The 20,913-nt window shown below is 27.4% G+C and overlaps 3 protein-coding genes across 4 annotated transcripts; 1 reads left to right on the forward strand and 2 right to left on the reverse strand.

Annotated features, from left to right (window-relative positions):
* Nucleotides 1–3,947: 3,947 nt before the first annotated feature.
* On the forward strand, nucleotides 3,948–5,118 carry LOC114181119 (secoisolariciresinol dehydrogenase-like). Its single transcript, XM_028067473.1, has 2 exons — nucleotides 3,948–4,029; nucleotides 4,264–5,118. Exons 1-2 carry the CDS (start codon nucleotides 3,992–3,994, stop codon nucleotides 5,042–5,044), a joined length of 819 nt encoding a protein of 272 aa, XP_027923274.1. The 5' UTR covers nucleotides 3,948–3,991; the 3' UTR covers nucleotides 5,045–5,118.
* A 3,287-nt stretch (nucleotides 5,119–8,405) lies between these two features.
* Nucleotides 8,406–12,870, reverse strand: LOC114181117 (probable 3-hydroxyisobutyryl-CoA hydrolase 3). Of its 2 annotated transcripts, XM_028067469.1 has the most exons (14): nucleotides 12,768–12,870; nucleotides 12,464–12,544; nucleotides 12,155–12,223; nucleotides 11,850–11,913; nucleotides 11,641–11,720; nucleotides 11,463–11,546; nucleotides 11,289–11,373; nucleotides 11,122–11,207; nucleotides 10,898–11,019; nucleotides 10,734–10,794; nucleotides 10,534–10,635; nucleotides 10,281–10,382; nucleotides 8,900–8,941; nucleotides 8,406–8,800 (listed from the first exon to the last, which is right to left on the reverse strand). In XM_028067469.1, exons 1-14 carry the CDS (start codon nucleotides 12,804–12,806, stop codon nucleotides 8,669–8,671), a joined length of 1,149 nt encoding a protein of 382 aa, XP_027923270.1. In that variant the 5' UTR covers nucleotides 12,807–12,870; the 3' UTR covers nucleotides 8,406–8,668. The 2 variants fall into 2 exon arrangements, with proteins under 2 accessions (XP_027923270.1, XP_027923271.1); XM_028067470.1 differs by lacking the exon at nucleotides 12,155–12,223.
* A 6,044-nt stretch (nucleotides 12,871–18,914) lies between these two features.
* On the reverse strand, nucleotides 18,915–20,105 carry LOC114182323 (secoisolariciresinol dehydrogenase-like). The gene is made up of 2 exons (XM_028069179.1): nucleotides 19,985–20,105; nucleotides 18,915–19,850 (listed from the first exon to the last, which is right to left on the reverse strand). Exons 1-2 carry the CDS (start codon nucleotides 20,020–20,022, stop codon nucleotides 19,073–19,075), a joined length of 816 nt encoding a protein of 271 aa, XP_027924980.1. The 5' UTR covers nucleotides 20,023–20,105; the 3' UTR covers nucleotides 18,915–19,072.
* Between the last annotated feature and the right edge of the window lie 808 nt (nucleotides 20,106–20,913).

Below are 20,913 nucleotides of genomic sequence, written 5' to 3' on the forward strand. Positions count from 1 at the left end.
CTTAAACTAAGAACATTATAAAAAAGATATAAATTTCACTTTCAAGTATTAATATCGACAAAATCGCAACGATATTAACATTAACTTAGTAATATGGTATAGAAGATTCATATTTTAAAAAATCCTAAAATTATTTTTAAATTTTCTTATTAAAATAGATACTTAATTTAACGTCACTAGAACACAATTTATTTAAGTTAATATCAATTAAGCTTACGGTAACAATAAAAAATAAAATAAATATTAAAAATAAATAATTTTAGTGTTACCTTAATTGATGTTTTATTTATTTTAATATTTTATTTATTTAAGTTAATATAGATCGAATTAACACCAAATAATAATATAAGTATTAAAATAAATAAAATTAATATCGCTAACTGTAAAAAAAAAAAAAGTTTGTTGTGAGTCCAAATATTTTGATTCATATACAAAATATAAAATATGTAAACCAAATATTTATTTTTTTAATTTTATTAGATAAAATCTAAAATATTTAAAAAGATAATAATAAAAGAAAAATAAAACATTGGCGAATTCTTTTTTTCAAATAAATAAAAGTTGACTTTTGATGGCCCTCTCAAAATAGTGTTGGTTAAGTCAATAATACTTCATCACTAATCTTAAAGTTGAATTAAAATTAGTTTAGTCTGCGGACCAAATTTTAAAACTAATTTCTCTACTTAATTGTACACATAATAAACAAAATAAAAGACGTCCTACGGTGTTTTATTACTCAGTTAAACGATGTGATATAAAAAGATCAAATTAAACATAAATTACAAAATAAAGGTCATTTTAAACGTTTGAAAAAAAAATTAAAACCAACAACAAACTGCGAAAATAAAGACTAAATAGTTATTTAAGTTAAATAAATAATATCACAATCAAGTAAATATTAACCTAATTTATTAATACTTATTTTAATTAATATCAATTAAATTGGCACTGATATCACCGACTCTGATCATGTCTCATTTTTATCCATGGCGTATTATTTGGGAAGCTAATTTAATATGTTCTTTTATAACAAATTATCATACAATTTTATAAAAAATATATTAAAAACTCCTCATGTTTTTGTTATGAACATATAGGTTCTTTTAAAAAATCATCATAAGATTACAAGTGGCCTCGTAACAAATTATCATGATCAAGTCTTACTTACATCAATCAAGTAGTTTACAAAAATCGTTGAGTGTGAATTCAGATAACTATTTTAAATAACTAAGATGGTTAAGTCTTACATTAATTATAAATAGTCAAAACTATCATAATTTACAAGAATTGTTGACTGTGTAGGCAAATGGGCTTTAACAAGCTGTCATGATTAACGTTGCATCAGTTACAAATAATCCTAGTATCCTAGTCTACAAGAATTGTTGAGTGTGAATATTTAAAATAAACACATGCAAATATCATCAAAAACTGCTTAATTTAAGGATGGTTCGAGGATATTCAAGTTAATGTGAACACGTTAGAGACAAATGATGATAAAAAAAAACATTTCGTTAGATTTTGAAAAATCTAACCACTGATCAAAGGAGACAATTCATTTGAAGGAACATCTCCTCGGATACTATATGCATATTCATGTGACTACATGCTCATCTTGTTCCATGAACTCAACTCCACTAATCTTAGTCATAATCAAATAACAAGGAACATAGACTTAAAAAACACAACTTATAATTGAAATTGAGGCAACTTTTTTTCAAAATATAAAGATCTTTTGTTATAAGATATACATATATAGATCTTGTCAACCATCCATGTTCCTTAATTTGTGAATAATTATTATATTCTGTCTTATGGCTGATATCATACTATACACGTATACATGATTGCAAACAAATATTAAATTAAAGATTGTGGTTGTAATTTTCAGAGACAAAAGACTAGGTAACAAAACTAGTTGTAGTGCTAAACATTGAACAACAAATTCATAAAAAAATTACTTGTGTGGTCAATTAGAAATAATAAACCTTGCCAACTACAACAACAAGAATAATCTACACTTTGGGTCAATGTTTAATAATAGTAATTTGAACACTTAGTAAATTATTTTGTTTTATGTTATTTTCCTCATCATTGACTAGAGGGATAGAAATGGGAACAAAATAATAACCCAAATAAAGATTTTCCAACAGTTACCCCCAAATCACGGAATAACTCCTTACCTCAATCAAGAAACCATGATAAAAATATCCCATAGTTTGTGAAATCTCATTTTAGGAATCTAAAATTTATTCAACAAACTTGTTTAATATCTCTTAAATTTCAATAGCTATTTTATCTTTGTTTAGGCTAAAAGTCACCTTGTAACAAAATTCTTAAATTTCTATTTGAACCGGTATTGATTGATCGGTTTTACTAGACATGTCAAGCCAACCTGGCTCACACGGGTTAGCTCACCACGAGCCGGGTTGAAAATGAGTGAACCCAACCCGGCTCACTTTCTGGTGAGCCAGAAATTTTGTAACCCGGCTCAACCCACCACGGGTTGGTAGGTTAAGTGGGTTGGCTCACCAACCCACTTAAAATTTTTTTTTTCTTTTTTTAGTATTCAAATATTTAAATAAATTTTTAAGTAACCCCTGAGATAACAATCATAGTAAAATCAAAAATCAATGTTTTGATCATGCTCACCACTAATATATGAAGAATTATTTTCAAAAAAATATCCATTAGTATAAGAAAGCATGACTAATATTACAAATTTTCTGTCATGCTATTCAACAAAATATAAATAAAAAAACTATACATTTTTTTCATGCTAATTTAGAAAAAATTGTTTATAAGATGGTTACTTGAGTAATTTACTATAAAGATTATAGTTAAAGATTAAAGTAACAATATATATATATATATATATATATATATATATATATATATATATATATATATATATAACTTGACAATCAAATTAATTAAACATTCAAACTATTCAAATATAATTAAGCAACATTCTAGCATTTAAAAATATTAAATTGTGAACAAATATAAAAGAAGTAGTAAATAATTATTAAAAAAATTTAAAAAAAATTTAAAAAAAATTAAAAAAAAAATTGTAAAAAAATGTTGGTAGGTTAAGTGGGTCAACCCACCATCAACCTGGCTCGAACCCATTTAACCCGTGGGTTAAGTGGGCCGAGTTGAGTTCAACCCACTTTTGAAAAAGTTAAATTTTTCTCAACCCAACTCGGCTCGAACCCGTGGTGAGTCGGGTTGGCTCACGGGTTGAAACCCATTTTGACATCTCTAAGTTTTACACTTCTCTTAATCTTTTGTTATGGATTTGGAATTAGTCCTCCCATGATTTATTGTATTCATTTTTTTTATATAATTACAAGACATAAAATTTTATAATCAAGACATGCCATTATATATATATTTCTTGATTTTTTGGGTGGTTGGGGGGATAGATGCGTAAATAAAGTAAAATTTATATGGCTGTTGGAATTAAAGAATAGCCACTGATCGTATATAAATAACCAAAGGGGGTAAGGGTCAGTGGGATTAGGTATGCGGTATATACATATATATTATTTTCGTTTGTCATAGTGTGTATATATTGTATATTTATTAATCATCTTTATATAAGTTAATGACGTTCTCTATCATTTTAATATATATTTCACTGTTCCTGCAGCAAGCTTATTTTATAAACAATAATGATCATATATAATAAGTTAACAAGTACTGACATTACATATTCTTATTAAAAGTAACATTACTTCCTGTTCTCCAAAATATATACATCTTTGGAAAAAAAAAACAAAATAATACATTTTCAGCTTAATAATTAATGGCGACATCTACGCTTATTAACTTAATTTCAAAATATTATGATTAATAATACATTTGTTGATAGAATGCAGTGTATACCTACCCATTTCGCCATGATTATATAAGGAACTGTGTTTATATACGATCACAACACCCAATCTTAGACACTGCATAGAGATTGTTTTACAGTGATCTGGCTAATATGGCATGCATTCAACAATTGCCCCTTCTTGTAAGAAGGTATGCCGCTGAATTTTCTTCTAATTTTGATTCATTTTCAATACATGTATTGCTATTTGGACTTTAATTTACAATCCCATGATGAACACAAATGTTACATGGGTTCATCTCACACTCTGGACAACACAAATAAAAATTACTAATTTGTCAGTTTTTATATTCTGCATCTTCTCCAACCCTAGATGGTTTTTGGATTAAAACTTCATTTGCATACTGTTGTAAAATATTTCGCAGATTAGAAGGAAAGGTGGCGTTGATTACCGGTGGGGCAGGGGGCATTGGTGCGTGCATGGCAAAGCTGTTCTGCAAACACGGGGCAAAAGTGGTGCTTGCAGACATTCGAGACAACCTAGGTGAAGCACTACAACGTGAGATTGGAACTGAATATGCAACCTATGTACACTGTGATGTGACCAAAGAAATCGATGTTGAAAACGCCGTTAACACAGCTGTATCCAAGCATGGAAAGCTAGACATAATGGTGAACAATGCTGCAATAATAGATGATGGTAAAGCCAGCATTCTTGACAACGATGTGACTGATTTCGAACGTGTTGTTAGGGTGAATCTGGTTGGTCCGTTCTTGGGAACAAAGCATGCAGCTAGAGTGATGATCCCAGCGAAAAAGGGAAGCATAATAACACTAGGAAGTGTGAGTTCGAGCGTTGGGGGTGTTGCAACTCACGCATACACAAGTTCTAAACATGCTATTGTAGGACTCGCGAAGAATGCTGCTGCTGAACTTGGAAAATTTGGCATCAGGGTGAATTCCCTGTCATGTTACTGCATTCATAATGCTCTTGCAGAAGGGTTCTTCAAACTAGATGATGAAGGGTTCTCAAAAGTTTATTCAAATCTGAAAGGGGTTGCTTTGACAGAAGAAGACGTAGCAGAAGCTGCACTCTATTTGGGAAGTGATGAGTCTAAGTATATCAGTGGACATAATCTTGCAGTGGATGGTGGCTTTACAACTATTAATCCAAGCTTTGGTTTGTTTTCACAATCATCTCTGTAATTTTCCTTCTCTTTTTTCTATGATTATGCAACTGTGTTTTCCATGTATTAAACGGTCAAATTTCGTCTATAATACAAAATACAAATGATGCTATAAGACAAAGGAAAAAATACAAAATAGAAAAGCCTAGACAGAATAATGTCCCATCAAAAACTTTAATTTACTTAATACTAAATTAAACGTCAATTCCTTTTACATTATTCATAAACTACTTGTATAAAGTTATTATGGCAACCACCAAGAAGAGTTCAATTAAAACTTGTAGCTTTGCTCTCGAACCTTTTCAGTAAATTCAAGAGAAGAATTGTTACAACATAAATAAAACTAATGCCTGTAAAGTTAAGGTAGATTTAAATTTCAGTAAATTAATAAACTTTAATAATTTAGAAACATATTTTTACCACGCATGTGAAACATCGTATTCATTTTTTTTATCAAATAGTTTCATTAATCACTTTTAAAATCATGAGCAGAAAAGTTAAAAAGAAAAATTACTATTAAATTTAAATGTTTATTGGAATCAGTTGACAAATTTAGAATGGTATACATATTTAATTATTCGAGATTATTTATGACAAGTTTGTGTATCAAGTCAGAATAGGTTTTAAATTTCTAAAATAAATTATTAAACACACTCTTACTAAATTTCTCCTCCCAATCATATTTATTTTTCTTAGTAATTCAAATCATGTTTTATATTTACCTCAGAAATTATTGCCAAGAATTCCTCTGAAGAAGTGCGAGGCAATGATATAGTCTCGATAAAGACATTGATCAATCTTTTGTACCCGCCCTCTCTTAATCTAACAGTCATCAAAATCAATCTCATTAATATTGCAAAATTTGTAAAAATAAATTTAAATGTACCAGAAATTTGATTGTAAACTTATGAACACAACGTAAAATTTCAGAAAGTTCTTATAAAAGATACTAAATATTGTAATATTGATTAATATTTTTACAATAAGACAGTTTTGAAAAGAAGGCACACAAGTTGAGCTTAATAAAACCTCTATTTATAGATCATTGAAAAGAAGACACACAAGTTGAGTTCAATAAAACCTCTCTATTTATAGATCTCATAATAAATATTAGCTTCAGCCTCCAAAGGGCAAAGTAATATTATATTAAGTGAAAGAGACATTGTGGTTATTGGAATAAGAAACAAAAGTGACGAGGTAAAAAAATCAAAAATTATACTTTGACAAACAAAATATTGACAAACTATGACAATTTGTATTTTACACTACAATAGTGTTGTTTTACTTTTTATTTTTTATTTTTTTAAAAGAAATTCACTTTTGTTAGGAAAAGGACAAAGGACCGTCAAGTTTGTTAAAAAAAAATTGTCAGCATATCATTCCCCTAAATAATTTAAGAAAACGAAATGAGAACAGAGTACGACTGTTTATGTTTTTGTTTTAATTAAATTTTTGGTCAGAAATTAAATTTTTGATGAATTTTTAGATTTAAAATTTGATAATTTAAATTATTACATTATTATAATATTATTTTTTTATTTTTTATTGATATTTTTATTATTTTTATTTTTAATAATTATAAATTTATTAAATAATTTTTTAAGCAATAAGTATTTTATCGTTCATAATTAAGATTTTATTAGATAATTTTAAAAAAGATATTATCTTTTACTAGATGATTAATATTTTTTTTAATAAATTGAAAAATATAAGTAGGTATATATTTTGTAGTGGAAATCTTAAAAATTTAAGAAGTTATTAATATAACCAATTATCAATAGATTGGTTATTTCAATTACAAAATTTAAGTACAAATTCTAAGTTTAGATTTTATAGTCTTTAAATTAAAAGGTCTATGAAGTTATAAATTAACACATTTTGGAAAACCTTCCATTTTGGACGAGGGAGGGATTTTATCTAAAAAGAGAGTAAAGACTCATTCTAAAAGTTGGAAACATCCATTATTATTCTTATTTTAATGTTTAAAATGTATAGGAACAAACCTCATTATTTAAGAAACATTAGATATAATATATCTTAATTCTTTGTTATTTCTGTTATTCAATATATTAGAGGTGTTTCCAGTGTTATAAGTGCATCAACTCCAAACTCTTTATAATTTTATCATATAATTATTCTTTGTTGTAAGAATTGTTCTCCCGTATCAATTTTCATTTATCCATATAACTATCTTTATGATTACTATTTTTTTATTATTATGATAATTATTATTATTTAATTTTTTTTCTAACATTCATAGAAAGAAAAATTGTTGTTCTACTTTATATTGACCATTATTCATGTTATTGAAAAAATAAATGGTAATATTATGTAATATGTTTGTCATGATATAATTAAGTCATTCTTAAGTAAGTCTAGAAACATTTATGTTTAAAAATCTTGTCTACATGTAACAACAAATGAAATCATGATTCATGTTCAAAAACTACTATTTTTTCTATTGTATGAATTGATGCATTAAAATCTTCTACTGCAAAAACGAAAGATGTTTTATATCATGAACATATTTGAAGTGTTGTGTATGATAACATTTATAAAATAATATGTCATTCTAAAACTCCTTTTGAGTTATAGGAAGCTTCACACTAAAATTATGCATTGCAAAAGAAAAATATAGAGTTTATCTCAAAAATAATTTAATTTCAAATGATTGATAATAAATCTAATTTTAATCAGATTCATAAATTTGAAAACTTTGTTTATCACATAAATTTAAAAGGAATTATTTTACTTGACATTTATGAATTTTATGACTTAAAATGATCTCTTCATGATTTCATTGTGCTCAATTTTTAAAACATAAGATTGCTAACTTCTTTTTTGATATTTTGATTGTAAGAAAAAATCGTCTTTTTTTTAAAGCTTATTAAGAATTTTTAGTGTAATTCGAAACTTGGAGCTAATAGATGTTGTTACAATTCCCAACTTAAAGATATTATGTCATTAACCTTAAATTAAATTATGTTTTTAAATTCCTTTTAACTATAAATATTATCTATTTGCATAAGAAAAAGACATAACAAAAACAATAATTTATACAAAATTGTTTTCAGCCTTCTTATCTATATTGTCTTTTAAAATATTGGTTTTCATAAGATTTCGATATTTTTTTATTACATTCGATCGATCTAATGAATTATTATGTTTGGGACAAGAAACGCATAATAGTTTTTAAAACAATTTTTTAGGTAAAATAACCGATATAAAAAGTGAAAAAATTTTATACTGCCTATACCTCGGTATAAAAAGCCTTTTTATTAACTGGTGTAAGATAAAATTTCTACAATCATAATCTTTTGAATTTTTCAAGAAAATTGACAAAGAGGAACACTTCCTTTCTTAAAAAATTTAAAAAAAGATAAAAGAACAGTTCTTTTATTTTTTATTTTTTTACTCCTCAAAATGATACTGTATATAAGACAAAGGAGAAAACACAAAATAGAAAAGCTTGACAGAATCACGTCCCATCAAAACTTCAATTTACATTACAATTCAATTCCTCTTATGTACCTTAATTCAAATGTAAATGTAGACACACTCCACTTTATTCATAGATTACTTGTTGAATAGTTAATATGGCTAACCACCAAGAATGAGTTGAATTAAACCTTGTAGCTTCAATCTATAACTTGCACACAATTTGGTAATTGGATCTATCAGGAAATCGAAGATATTCCCACTCCTCATCATTGATATTCCTAAAGTATTCATTCACCATTTCTTCATCAACAAGCTCTAGCTTCGAAGGCTCCCACTATAAACAATACAAAACAAATGTGCCAAAAAAATTTAGGTTTAAAACACATATTCAAACTATATCCATGGAAATGGAACATTACATATTATGTCCTACCTTAGGCTTGTTGTCTTTATCAAATAGCTTTGCTCTCGAACCCTTTTCAGTATATCCAAGACAAGAATTGTTACAACATAAAAATACTAAATCTCTATATCCTAATTTAGAGAAAAAAAAAACTAATGTATAGTCAAAATAGTTATAACTTTATTATTGATGAAATATATGAACAAATTTATTTGAGGGATGACGCTTAAAAAGTGATTAAAACTTTTATTACATAGTAAAATTTAAGTTTGATTTAACATCATTAGATAAGTTGAATAAAGTGAAATTTATTCTCACTTATATACTTATATATTGTAAATAAATTTTATCTTTAACTAAATCAAGATCTTTAACATCCTTTTATACCGAAGATATTGTGCGTTCACGTAGAAAATCCTCTCATTTTGAATCATTTAAAATCTATCATAGTCAAAACTTAAATTTATTGTTCAACCTATTATCGAACATCCCGCATGAAACATGTGTCAAAAATGTCGTACCAATTAAAGATATGATTAAATAAATTTATCGTTCAACCTATTATCGAACCTCCCGCATGAGACATGTGTCAAAAATGTCGTACCAACTAAAAATATGATTAAATCATGAATCAGTTTAGTTAAGTTTAAATTTTTCTAAACTAATAAACTTGAATAATTTAGAAACATCTTTTTATCACGAATATATAAATCTATCTCTAGACAAAAATATTATATTCATTTTTTTTATCAAATGGTTTCATTTAGGGATGGCAATATGGGTCTGGTCTGTAGGTCTGCGAAAAAAATGCAGGGCGGGCCAAGGTAGTGAGCCCGCAGTGGCCCGACCCACATAAGCTCGCAGCCTGCGTGGGTCATCCCGCAAGCCCGCATAAAAATTAAAAAAAAACTTGCACTTGCATGTATTAATTACTTTTTTTATGGATTCTTGCATTAACATTCCAAATTATTGTATAACTGGAAAAGACAAGTATTATGTATTTTTAAATATGCTAAAATTTAAAGAATACATTGTGTATGTCATAGTATGAATATGAATATGATGAAAATATTCAATTATCAATTTATTATCCAACTCCCCAAAATCTTTACTAAACGGGTCGGACCGACCCGCATTGTCATCCCTAGTTTCATTAATCACTTTTAAAATCATAAGGTGAAAATTTAAGAAGATTACTACTAACTATAAATTATACTACAATCAGATGATAAATTTAGAATGATATATTTAATTATTCGAGATTATTTATGATAAGCTTGTGTAGAAAGTCAAAATAGGTTTTAAATTACTAAAATAACTTATTACACTCTTTTAATAAAATTTCTGCTCAGAATCATATTTAGTTTTTCTTAAGAATTCAAGTCATCATGTTTTATACAGAAATATTTACCTCATAGAAATCATTGCCGATAGTTCCTCTCAAGAAATGGCAGGCAATGATATAGTCTCGATAAAGACATTGGTCAATCTTTTCTACCCGCCCTCTCTTAATCTATCAGTCATCAAAATCATTCTCATTAATATTGCAAAATTTGTAAAAAAATAATAATAATGTAACAGAAATTTTACCACATCGTTTCCTTAGAAAAAGACAAATTATGATGAACAATTAATAATAGTTGAGTTTTATCCCTGTTACTTACTGATTTCAGAAATATCTTGAGGCTAGTAGGACAAGATGAACGCATGTAGCTTAATGCATTTGTAATCCATTTTTCAGCTCCATTTTGTAACTCATGTTCTTCCTATAAAACATTATCATGTGATTCAAAAAGATATTATAGACGAAGCATTCAATATTGTAAAAGATAAATGATGAACTGATGCAGAGAGAGATACTTACCAATGATTCAATTATTTCCTCCACAGTCTCTTTTGAGAAACATTTGTTTATAACTTCCAACCTTATTTTGGTTACAGTGGAAAACCAATAATTTGTTATGTGTTTGAATTCTCAAAAAACACAAAATCTAAAGAGCAGAACCTATACAAGTTTTCCTGATTTACCTTCTAAAAGGGCTGTCTTCTTTCACATTTGGTTTCTCTGCGAAGGTTTTTATCAGAGCAGAAATGGTTGAAACATTTGGAGAACTAAGAACTTGTAAGGCATTTTCCAATGACTTTAGCTTCTGTTGCACAAAAAAACAATTCATTGGTATGGATTTATAGTTCTTAAACATTACATTATTGAAACCAATTACAGCGAAACTTATTATGAAAGTATATTATACTGTTGAAGGCAGAAAGTGTGTGGCTAAACCACATGCTGCTATTTCTGCTCCATTCAAACGTGCTCCACTCAACCCTAGATATTCCCCTGCATATATTACAAAATAATATCAAAACAAAAAAGCAAAAAACAGAAACATGAGTATTGTTACAGATTTAAGAATGCTACCAAAAAAGCCAGGAAGTCTAGAAAGGAAGTAACTGGCTCCTACATCTGGAAAATATCCTATAGATGCCTCTGGCATTGCAAATACCTACGAATAATCGATCATAAAAAAAAGTGAAAACTTTAACCTTTTTCTAATAATTCTAATTCTGGGAAGTGATGGTGGCAGAAGCTTACTGCTTTTTCAGTGACAACCCTAAATGTTGTGGGCATAGAGAGACCTGCTCCTCCTCCCATCACTATTCCATTGATCAGAGACACCTGATTCCACATTTATTCAACTTTTCTTAAACTTTTCTTCTATTTCACCACAAAACAAACAAAAAGGTAATTTTGTGAAACTTAACAAACTCACTGTTGGCTTTTTATAGGTTGCAATTAAATGGTCCAGAGTAAGCTGTTTCTTGTAAAAGCTAGCTGGATAGGTCCAGTGTCCTACATTAATATGTAGGTAAATGTTAAAATACAACAACTTATATAGTTTCAAAACCACTGATTCAACATGTTCTTAAAATATGTTGCATTAGGGAATTTTTCTTATAAGTTTTGGATAAGTGATTGTACCTGCAAGTGAAGACGTGATCACTGATACCACATCACCACCAGCACAAAAAGCTTTTCCATTACCCTAGTTAACACCACAAAACAAAGGATGCTTACTATATCAATGATAATGGAAACTTATCATGCATAAACTAATAATGTAGATATTTAACTAAATAGGTAGTTAATTTCAGAAAAAGAAAAAGTTGTAATTAATTAGCTCAATTAATCAAAGAAACTGCAAATCTTGCTCTTTTTTCTTCTGATTCTGTATCCAACAAATAGTAGAAAAATTCACCTGCAGGGTGATTTGCTTATCTTATTACCTTCAATATCACAAGTTGGACTAAAGGGTCATTCTCATACAACTCTAAATTACTTCTTATTTGACAAATCTGCAGAACAACAGAAAAATCCATTGTTATCATTCTTCCACAAAAGAACCTATTTTCTCTTAGTTTAAATTTCGTTGGTGACTCATCCTTGCATATCCAGCGTATGAAATGAGGTATCCTCTAAAAATTAAATATATTGAGCTCCAAATAATGACAGCTCAATTAATTACTTAACCTTCCTACTGTTAAATGGAAGCAAATGATGTTAAAGGCATTTAAGAATTGGCTTTATGAACTTACCATTTCATGGCTAAGGCTGTTTAGTTTCTCAGGTCTGTTTAGTATCACCACCTTCGCACAAGAATTTCCAGTGAAAAGAACCTGTGTAGAAGTCATGCAATAATATATCATAAAGAGCTTCATATAATCAATTCATTTACATGATATATTTATCTCTAGTTTAAGATTTAGTTAGAAAACAAAAATGTGAGTTTAATTTCTGCACAACCTTTCTTCGCAGTATATTGATGTCCAAAGAGTTTTTATAGCAGTACTATATTATCATAAAATCTTATCAGAAGAACAAGAAGAAGAAGAAGAAAACCTGGTTTTGTTCCCTATGAAAGTTGAGAGTAGGAGCCATGTGCAGTAGGAATTTTTACAACAAGACAGTTTTGATTGAAAAGAAGGCACAGAAGTTGAGCTCAATAAAAGCTCTCTATTTATAGATCTCAGAGTAAATATTAGCTTCAGCCTCTGAATGGCAAAGTAATATTATATTAAATGAAAGAGACATTGTGGTTGTTGGAATAAGAAACAAAGTCACGAGGTAAAAAAGATTTAAGAAAACAAAAAGAGAATAAAAAAAGCTGTGGGAAAGGAAGTGCAGTGTTCATGGTATTTTTTTAAGTAAGGTTTGGTCAGAAATTAACTTTTTGATGAATTTAGATTTAAAATTAGATATGGTGTACTTTAAGAATGATTATTAATGTTTAGTGTCATTTCAACTTCATCTAATGCTTCATATAATAAATGTCAACTAATTTTATATATACATTCCATAATATCAGGAGTTTCTCCCAATTTTTAAATAACAAGTAGATAAAAAATATTACTTTCAGAAAAATAAAGCATTTCTCTTAGAGGTTCTTTTCAAGTAAAATATAAGAGGCATAGGACTGTGGATTTTAGAGTTTAGCTGAGAAGGGAAATAAAAATAAAAAAAACACATGTTGTGTTATGTTGGTGTTAGTACGAAGGATTTAGCCACGTTGACATCTACTAGCTAACACCAACGAGTTTTTGGTCAATTGAACTTTAGATAAATATATCTTTGTAATTTGAAAAATTATCTTTTGACAAAATATTTTTTTTATAAATTTAACAAAGTTTCTATAAATAGAATTAAAATAGATTATTTTTTTATTTTTTAATTAAAATAAAATAATAAAATAGTTTTTTTTTTCCTTAAAAGAAAAGTAGTTTGTCAAAGTTTATAAAAAAAACTTTGTTAAATAATCATTTTCGTTGTAATTTATATGATAATTTGATAGGTTAACACTTTTTTGTTGTTAGTCATGTTTTCTGACATTATAACTTAATTAGTAGAACAGATGTAAGGGTTTTTGCAAGGCTAAAAGAAAGGCTGACTGATTCAGATTGAGTCTATCCCATTTAATTTTTTAATCTTTTTTCTTTCTATAAGGTTGAAATAACCTATATATTTCCTATATTTAATTCGCTTTTCCAGTCTAAAAAGAGGCCAAAAACTTATTTTAATAAACAAAAACAGACGTTAATTATCATTCAATAGTGTTGTTGAATTTGCATCGCAGTAGATCTAAAACCATGGATGTTATACAAAACGTTGACTTTTTATAGTCATTTCCAAATATTACTTTTTAAAATTTTTCTTAATTTAGAAAATATGTTCCAGATATCAATCCAATGTTGTGTGCCATGTGAAGTAGTAGAGTCATGTATAATTACTTGTTAGTATTTTATATTTGTTTTAATGTTCTTTATTTTGTTTAATGTAATCCCAACATTTTTTTAAATGAATTAATTTTGTTTTTTTTTTTAAATTAAAATCAAATTTAATTTTTATATAAATGTTATTTTAATATTTTTATTAAATATTTTTGGTTTAAGGTTAAAGATGATTTAAAATTAGAATAAAAATTTTAAGAAATGGAGACTAATTTTAAGAGCTTAAACATTACATAAAGTATTAAATAAAAATTAAAATTAAGATTAATACATTTTAAAGAAACTGTTGTAATTATTATTATGATAAAATATTGTCCGTTAATTATTTAAATGATGTTAAAAAAAGATTAAATTGAATAAAATCGAAAAAATTTGATATTAGTTTAAAGAAAAATATTAAGAGTAAATTAAATAAATTCAACGAAGACAATTTAATAATTTTATATTTTAAAGATTTTATATTACGTAATTTTATTTAAAATAATTAGAAAATATAAAAATATAAAAATATTCAAGATACGTATCCATGCGTATTTACATGTATAAAAAAATGTGTGGGTATTTTTTATAAGTACATGATAGGTAATGAGGTGAGTAAGGAGACAGTTTTTTGACGAGTCAAATATGGATAATTTACTACTTATATTCAAGCGGACTTGTCTACACTTTTAAATAATATAAAATTAAATTTGAAAATAATTTTATGATTTTTAACTTTTAGAATAATATTCTTTTATGTCATGATAGAGTTCACTTTGATTTTAATCTTGTCGCATTTTGACCATTTGAAAGCTAATTTAATACTTTTTATATAATAAATTATCATACAACTTTATAAAAATATATAAATATAAAAAATTGTTCATGTTTTCCTCATGAAGAAATAGGTTGTTTTAAGAAATATTTAAATTTGTTTTTTTTATTAACATAAAAGTTGGAATTAGTTTTTTTTTTTAATTTTGGACCAATTTAGTTTTATATCTTATAAATATGTTGATTTAATCTTTATAACCAAACTCAGATAAGAAAATTATAAATAACTAAATTGAGTTTTTTGTATTTTAATGTTTACTGAGTTTTTTTATTTAATGTTTATTGAGATTTTTTATATTTCAAACGCGTTTGTCAGTTAACATTAAAGTATAAATGTCTCAAATAATGTAAGCAACTCAAATATATTATTATAAAATACGTTCAAAATATCAAATAAATTTAACAAGAATTGGTTAAAAAGACTAAATTCACATATTTATAAAATTGAGAAACTAAATTAATTAAAATCCTATTATCATTCTAATTTCAATTTTTATTTAAAGTTAAAAGAAAAAAAAAAACTTATCTAAACCTTTAAAAAACTATCATGATTGAGTTCTGTCCCTCTTCTAACAAACTATCAGGATCAAGTCTACCATCAATCATCATAGTTTACAAGAATTGTTGAGTGTGAATCCAAATAACTCTTTTAAATAACTAGGATGGTTAAGTCTTACATTAATTATATAAAAGTCAAACCATCATAATTTACAAGAATTGTTGACTGTGTATATATACAAATGGGCTCTTTACTGTCATGATTACGCGTAGCATCAGTTACAATCATGTCCTAGTTTACAAGAATTTTTTAGTGTGAATATTTAAAATAAACACATGCAAATATCATCAAAACTGCTTAATTTAAGGATGGTTCAAGGATATTCCAGATAATGCAGACACGTTACATCATAAAATAAAAAATAAAAAATTCCTACCACTGATCATCTTTTTATAAACTAAGGAAACATCTCCTCGGATACTATGCATGTTAATGTGAATATATATATATATATATATATATATATATATATATATATATATATATATATATATAACACTAATACGGTTCAGCGACTTTTGATCATGTCTCATTTCTATCGATAGTATTATTTAGATGCAAATTTTCTATTTTTTATAATAAATTATAATTTTATAAAAATATATAAATATTAAAAACTCCACATGTTTTTCTTATGAACACATAGGTTCTTTTAAAAACCCATCATGATCAAGTCTTACATCAATAATCATATATAGTGTACAAGAAACCTTGAGTGTGAATACAAATAGACTTTTATTAAATTTTTTAAATAACTATGATGGTTAAGTCTTACACTAATTATAAATAATAAAACTAGCATAATTTACAAGTATTAGGCTCTTTAACAAACTGTCATGATTAAGTGTTGCAACAGTTACAAATAATCCTAGGATCATAGTTTACAAGAATTGTTGAATGTGAATTATTTAAAATAAAATCGTGCAAATATCATCAAAAACTGCTTAATTTAAGGATGGTGTTCCACGATATTCCAGATACTGTGGACACGTTACAGACAATTGATAAAAAAAAAAAAAAACATTTCGTACAATATGAGATTAAATATTTGGTTGTAATTAGTTTTTGAAAAATTTAACCACTGATATATCTCTTTATAAACGAGACAATGCATTTGAAGGGAACATTTCCTCGGATACTATGCATGTTCATGTGAGTGTATGCTCGTGTTGTTCAATGAACTCTGTTACACCAACCTTATTTAATTGTAGAGAAACAATAACAAGTATAATCAAATAACAAGGAAGAGTACAAAGAATAATCAAATAAGATTGTGGTTGTAAATTTCAGAGACAAAAACCCAGGTAGCAAAACAAGTGTTAAACATTAATTGAACAACAAATTAATCAAATAAGATTAATTGTGTGGTCCAATTACGTCAATATTTAATAATAGTAATTTGAACACGTTTAATTAGTTAGTTCTTTTGTTTTATTTTATTTTCCTCATCATTGACCAAAAGGGATAGAAATGGGAACAATAGTTTGTGAAATATCATCATTCTAGGAATCTAAAATTATTCAACAAACTTTTTTAATATCTCATCAATTTCAATAGCATTTTATCTTTGTTTAGGCTAAAAGTCACCATGTAACAGATTTCTTAAATTGCTATTTAAACCGGTGAGAAGCTTGAAAGGTTTGCTTTAATTTTGAGATTGGATCTATTTGAATGAACCTAAGTAAACTATATAATGGTTTATAGATGGTGGAAGTCCATGAAATCGTTTCCATTTATATATTTCTTTTACCATCACATTTATATGATGATATATAAGCTAAATGTATATATTCTTGACAGGGAAGACGTTTTAACATGTGGACTAATATTCAAATATCTTTAGAATGTGAATTCTCCAAAATCAGATTTGATTGATATTTCTTCACTTCTTTTAATATTTTATCATGGATTTTGAGCTGGTCCTTTAATTTTTTTTTTCTTTTTATATCATTAAGTCATGTTAACAAGTAAGACTCAATACTAATTATCCATTAATGTTAATTTGTCTCATTCACACGTGCAATTCTAAAATCATAGATATTAATTCATTAGCATTGATTTTTAAGGTCGACTTTATATAGATTTGGTTATTACTAATTATAAATAAAAGATATATATTAACGTTGGCTTAACTATAACACTAAATAAAATATATTTAAAGTATTAATTTTAGTAGTATTGGTTTCACTAACACAGATGATAATAGTAATTTAAAAAAAAAAAATCCTCATATAAGATCTCAATCTTCAACAAAATATAATAAAAGTAAGGAAAAGTTTGAAATAAATGTACTGAATAAAAGAGATTGGTATGAATAAAAGAAATAAGTGTAAATAAAATAGATGAATGAGGATGAAAGATGTATGTAAATAGTGGAGATGTGCGCGAATGAAAGAAATGAGTGTAAAGATATTTACGAGTGTAGATGGAGATGTGTGTAAAAATATTTATATAGAAAGTGAGATTGGAAAATTTTTAGTGAGAAGATTTATTATCTTTAAAATTATGCCATAGGATTAAAATAATATATGAATCTATTGTTACGAAAATACATGTGATTCATGGTGTATAACATAAAATACAAGAGAGATGCAATGGTTTAATGAGTTCATTGAAAACGTAGAACTAATAAATATCAAAATGGTAAGGAGAAAATTCACATGATATAGACCAAAAGTTAAGCCAAAAGTAGGTTGGACAGACTGTAATGTCTCAAGAATATGGTTTGATCTATAACCAGAAAATAAACAATACTTTTTGGAAAGAATTTGTTAGGTCATTGTACCTTAGTCCTCAAGACAACATTTATAGACTAAGGTCCTAAATTGTTCAAAACAATAGATGTAAGGCAGACTGACTCCAAGGTTTAAAGTTGTTAGGGAATTTTGGAACATGTGACAATTGGTGTGAAGAACATGTGAGAGTCAAAGAGGAGATTAAAGAGCACTTTATAAATATTTGTAACTTTTCTCCATTTCCTCTTTCTTCTCTGTTTTATTGTGTCTGTCTTTCCTTATTGTTGTGTTAAGTTCATAGAGGGATCATAGAGAGAGTTTTACTCGAGAAGAATAATCACCAATGAGACCTGAGTTTAATCATATAAGGTATTAATATCACTCTCAACTTAAAATTTTAAGGCAATGAATTTATGGGTCTTTATCCTCATATAGCACTCTACTTTCTCATTTCTAACCAATATGAGACTTAGACTCACAGTTGAATTTCTAAGTGTTTTGCTATGATAAAACCACAATAATCAGTGATTATATTTCACTTTCATATGAATCTGGTTAAGTTGCTAACAAAAGATATATGAATACTTTCCATGGGAAATATATTGTTACATACAGATAATATCTAACTGTTTTATAAGAGAATATAAAACTGTAGTAACAGGAAAAGGAGGGAAAATTACATACACGATATATCAATAATTTCCAATGGGAAGTATTCTTACACATACACAGATACATGACAGACAGTTGCGGAACAATAAGAAAAGCAGGGAAAACTATACGTAGAGGAGTGATGAAGTGAGAGGTTCAAACTTATTGGGATTGTGAAAACAAACCAAAGCTTGGATTAATAGTTGTAAAGCCACCATCCACAGCTAGATTATGTCCACTGATATACTTAGACTCATCACTCGCCAAATACAGTGCAGCTTCTGCTACATCTTCTTCTGTCAAAGAAACCCCTTTCAGATTTGAATAAACTTTTGAGAACCCTTCATCATCCATTTTGAAGAACTCTTGTGCAACTACATTATTAATGCAATAACATGACAGGGAATTCACTCTGATGCCAAATTTTCCAAGTTCAGCAGCAGCATTCTTCGCGAGTCCTACAATAGCATGTTTAGAACTTGTGTATGCGTGAGTTGCAACACCCCCAACGCTCGAACTCACACTTCCTAGTGTTATTATGCTTCCCTTTTTCGCTGGGATCATCACTCTAGCTGCATGCTTTGTTCCCAAGAACGGACCAACCAGATTCACCCTAACAACACGTTCGAAATCAGTGACATCGTTGTCTAGAATGCTGGGTTTACCATCATCTATTATTACAGCATTGTTCACCATTATGTCTAGCTTTCCATGCTTGGATACAGCTGCGTTAACGGCGTTTTCAACATCGATTTCTTTGGTCACATCACAGTGTACATAGGTTGCATATTCAGTTCCAATCTCACGTTGTAGTGTTTGACCTAGTTGGTCACGAATGTCTGCAAGCACCACTTTTGCCCCATGTTTGCAGAACAGCTTTGCCATGCACGCACCAATGCCCCTTGCCCCACCAGTAATCAACGCCACCTTTCCTTCTAATCTGCGAAAATTTTGACATCAATATGCAAATGAAGTCTGAATCAAAAACCATCTAGGGTTGGAGAAGATACAGAATATAAAAAATTCATGGAGTTATATATGTATTTCACCCTAGTTCTTAATTCATCGGCATACCTTCTTGCAAGAAGGGGCAATTGTTGAATGCATGCCATATTAACCAGATCACTATGAAACAATTTCTATGCAGATATCTATGAATGAATGCTTTGAAATCGTATAAGCAAAGCTCCTTAAATAATCATGGCGAAAGGGTTAGGTACACTGCATTCTGTCAACTCTCATGTATTGGTCATAATATTGTGAAATTAAGTTAATAAGCGTGGATGTCGCAATTAATTAATATTGTATTACGTTGAAACTGAATCTCAAATTTATTAACACAATTTGGCCAATATGATTAACTTGGCTTCGTTGTGTTCACATTTTCTATTGAATGTGATCGCTTGTGTGTTCACATGGACCAACCAATGAACAGACATTAGACAATACCGGTTCAGAGTTGTTCATGTTAGGTAAAGGTTTTCAAACGTTTTTTTTTTATTTTATTTTAATGAAAGAGAAAACAAAAATAATATTTCATCTGTTCCGGCTGTAAAAAAAAAGTGTGGGAAAAGAAAAGATAAGAAAGATGAATTCATGATTATAGAAGAGAAGAGTAATTTTGAAAAATACTTGTTTCTTAATATACTTCTTTTTTTTTCTTTCTATTTTTTTTTTGGCAAAACACAAATCCAAAAGCTAAAAGCATGTGCAGTTTTTTATGTCAACATATTATTTATATATATATATATATATATATATATATATATATATATATATATATATATATATATATATATATATATATATTTCAAATATTCAAGTTTCTTCTCTTCAATGTTATCAGACTAGACTAAAATTGTAAAATTTGAATTGTAAAATTGTAAAATTTTGTTTATTATATATATATATATATATATATATATATATATAAAAAATAATAAACAAAATTTACAAATAAGGATTAATTTATATAATAATAAAATATATTTTTATAATTCCTT

The sequence above is a fragment of the Vigna unguiculata genome, chromosome 4, assembly GCF_004118075.2.
Source record: "Vigna unguiculata cultivar IT97K-499-35 chromosome 4, ASM411807v1, whole genome shotgun sequence".
Taxonomy (NCBI): domain Eukaryota; kingdom Viridiplantae; phylum Streptophyta; class Magnoliopsida; order Fabales; family Fabaceae; genus Vigna; species Vigna unguiculata.

What these genes read in the sequence shown, in the direction of transcription:
- LOC114181119 (XM_028067473.1), top strand. Translation starts at nt 3,992, where the DNA reads ATGGCATGCATTCAACAATTGCCCCTTCTTGTAAGAAG. An exon ending in TTGCCCCTTCTTGTAAGAAG is followed by an intron (nt 4,030 to 4,263) that starts GTATGCCGCTGA and finishes AATATTTCGCAG; the next exon opens with ATTAGAAGGAAAGGTGGCGT.
- LOC114181117 (XM_028067469.1), bottom strand. Translation starts at nt 12,806, where the DNA reads ATGGCTCCTACTCTCAACTTTCATAGGGAACAAAACCAG. An exon ending in TCCAACTTGTGATATTGAAG is followed by an intron (nt 11,914 to 12,154) that starts GTAATAAGATAA and finishes GGTGTTAACTAG; the next exon opens with GGTAATGGAAAAGCTTTTTG. An exon ending in GGGTTGTCACTGAAAAAGCA is followed by an intron (nt 11,374 to 11,462) that starts GTAAGCTTCTGC and finishes GATTATTCGTAG; the next exon opens with GTATTTGCAATGCCAGAGGC.
- LOC114182323 (XM_028069179.1), bottom strand. Translation starts at nt 20,022, where the DNA reads ATGGCATGCATTCAACAATTGCCCCTTCTTGCAAGAAG. An exon ending in TTGCCCCTTCTTGCAAGAAG is followed by an intron (nt 19,851 to 19,984) that starts GTATGCCGATGA and finishes AAATTTTCGCAG; the next exon opens with ATTAGAAGGAAAGGTGGCGT.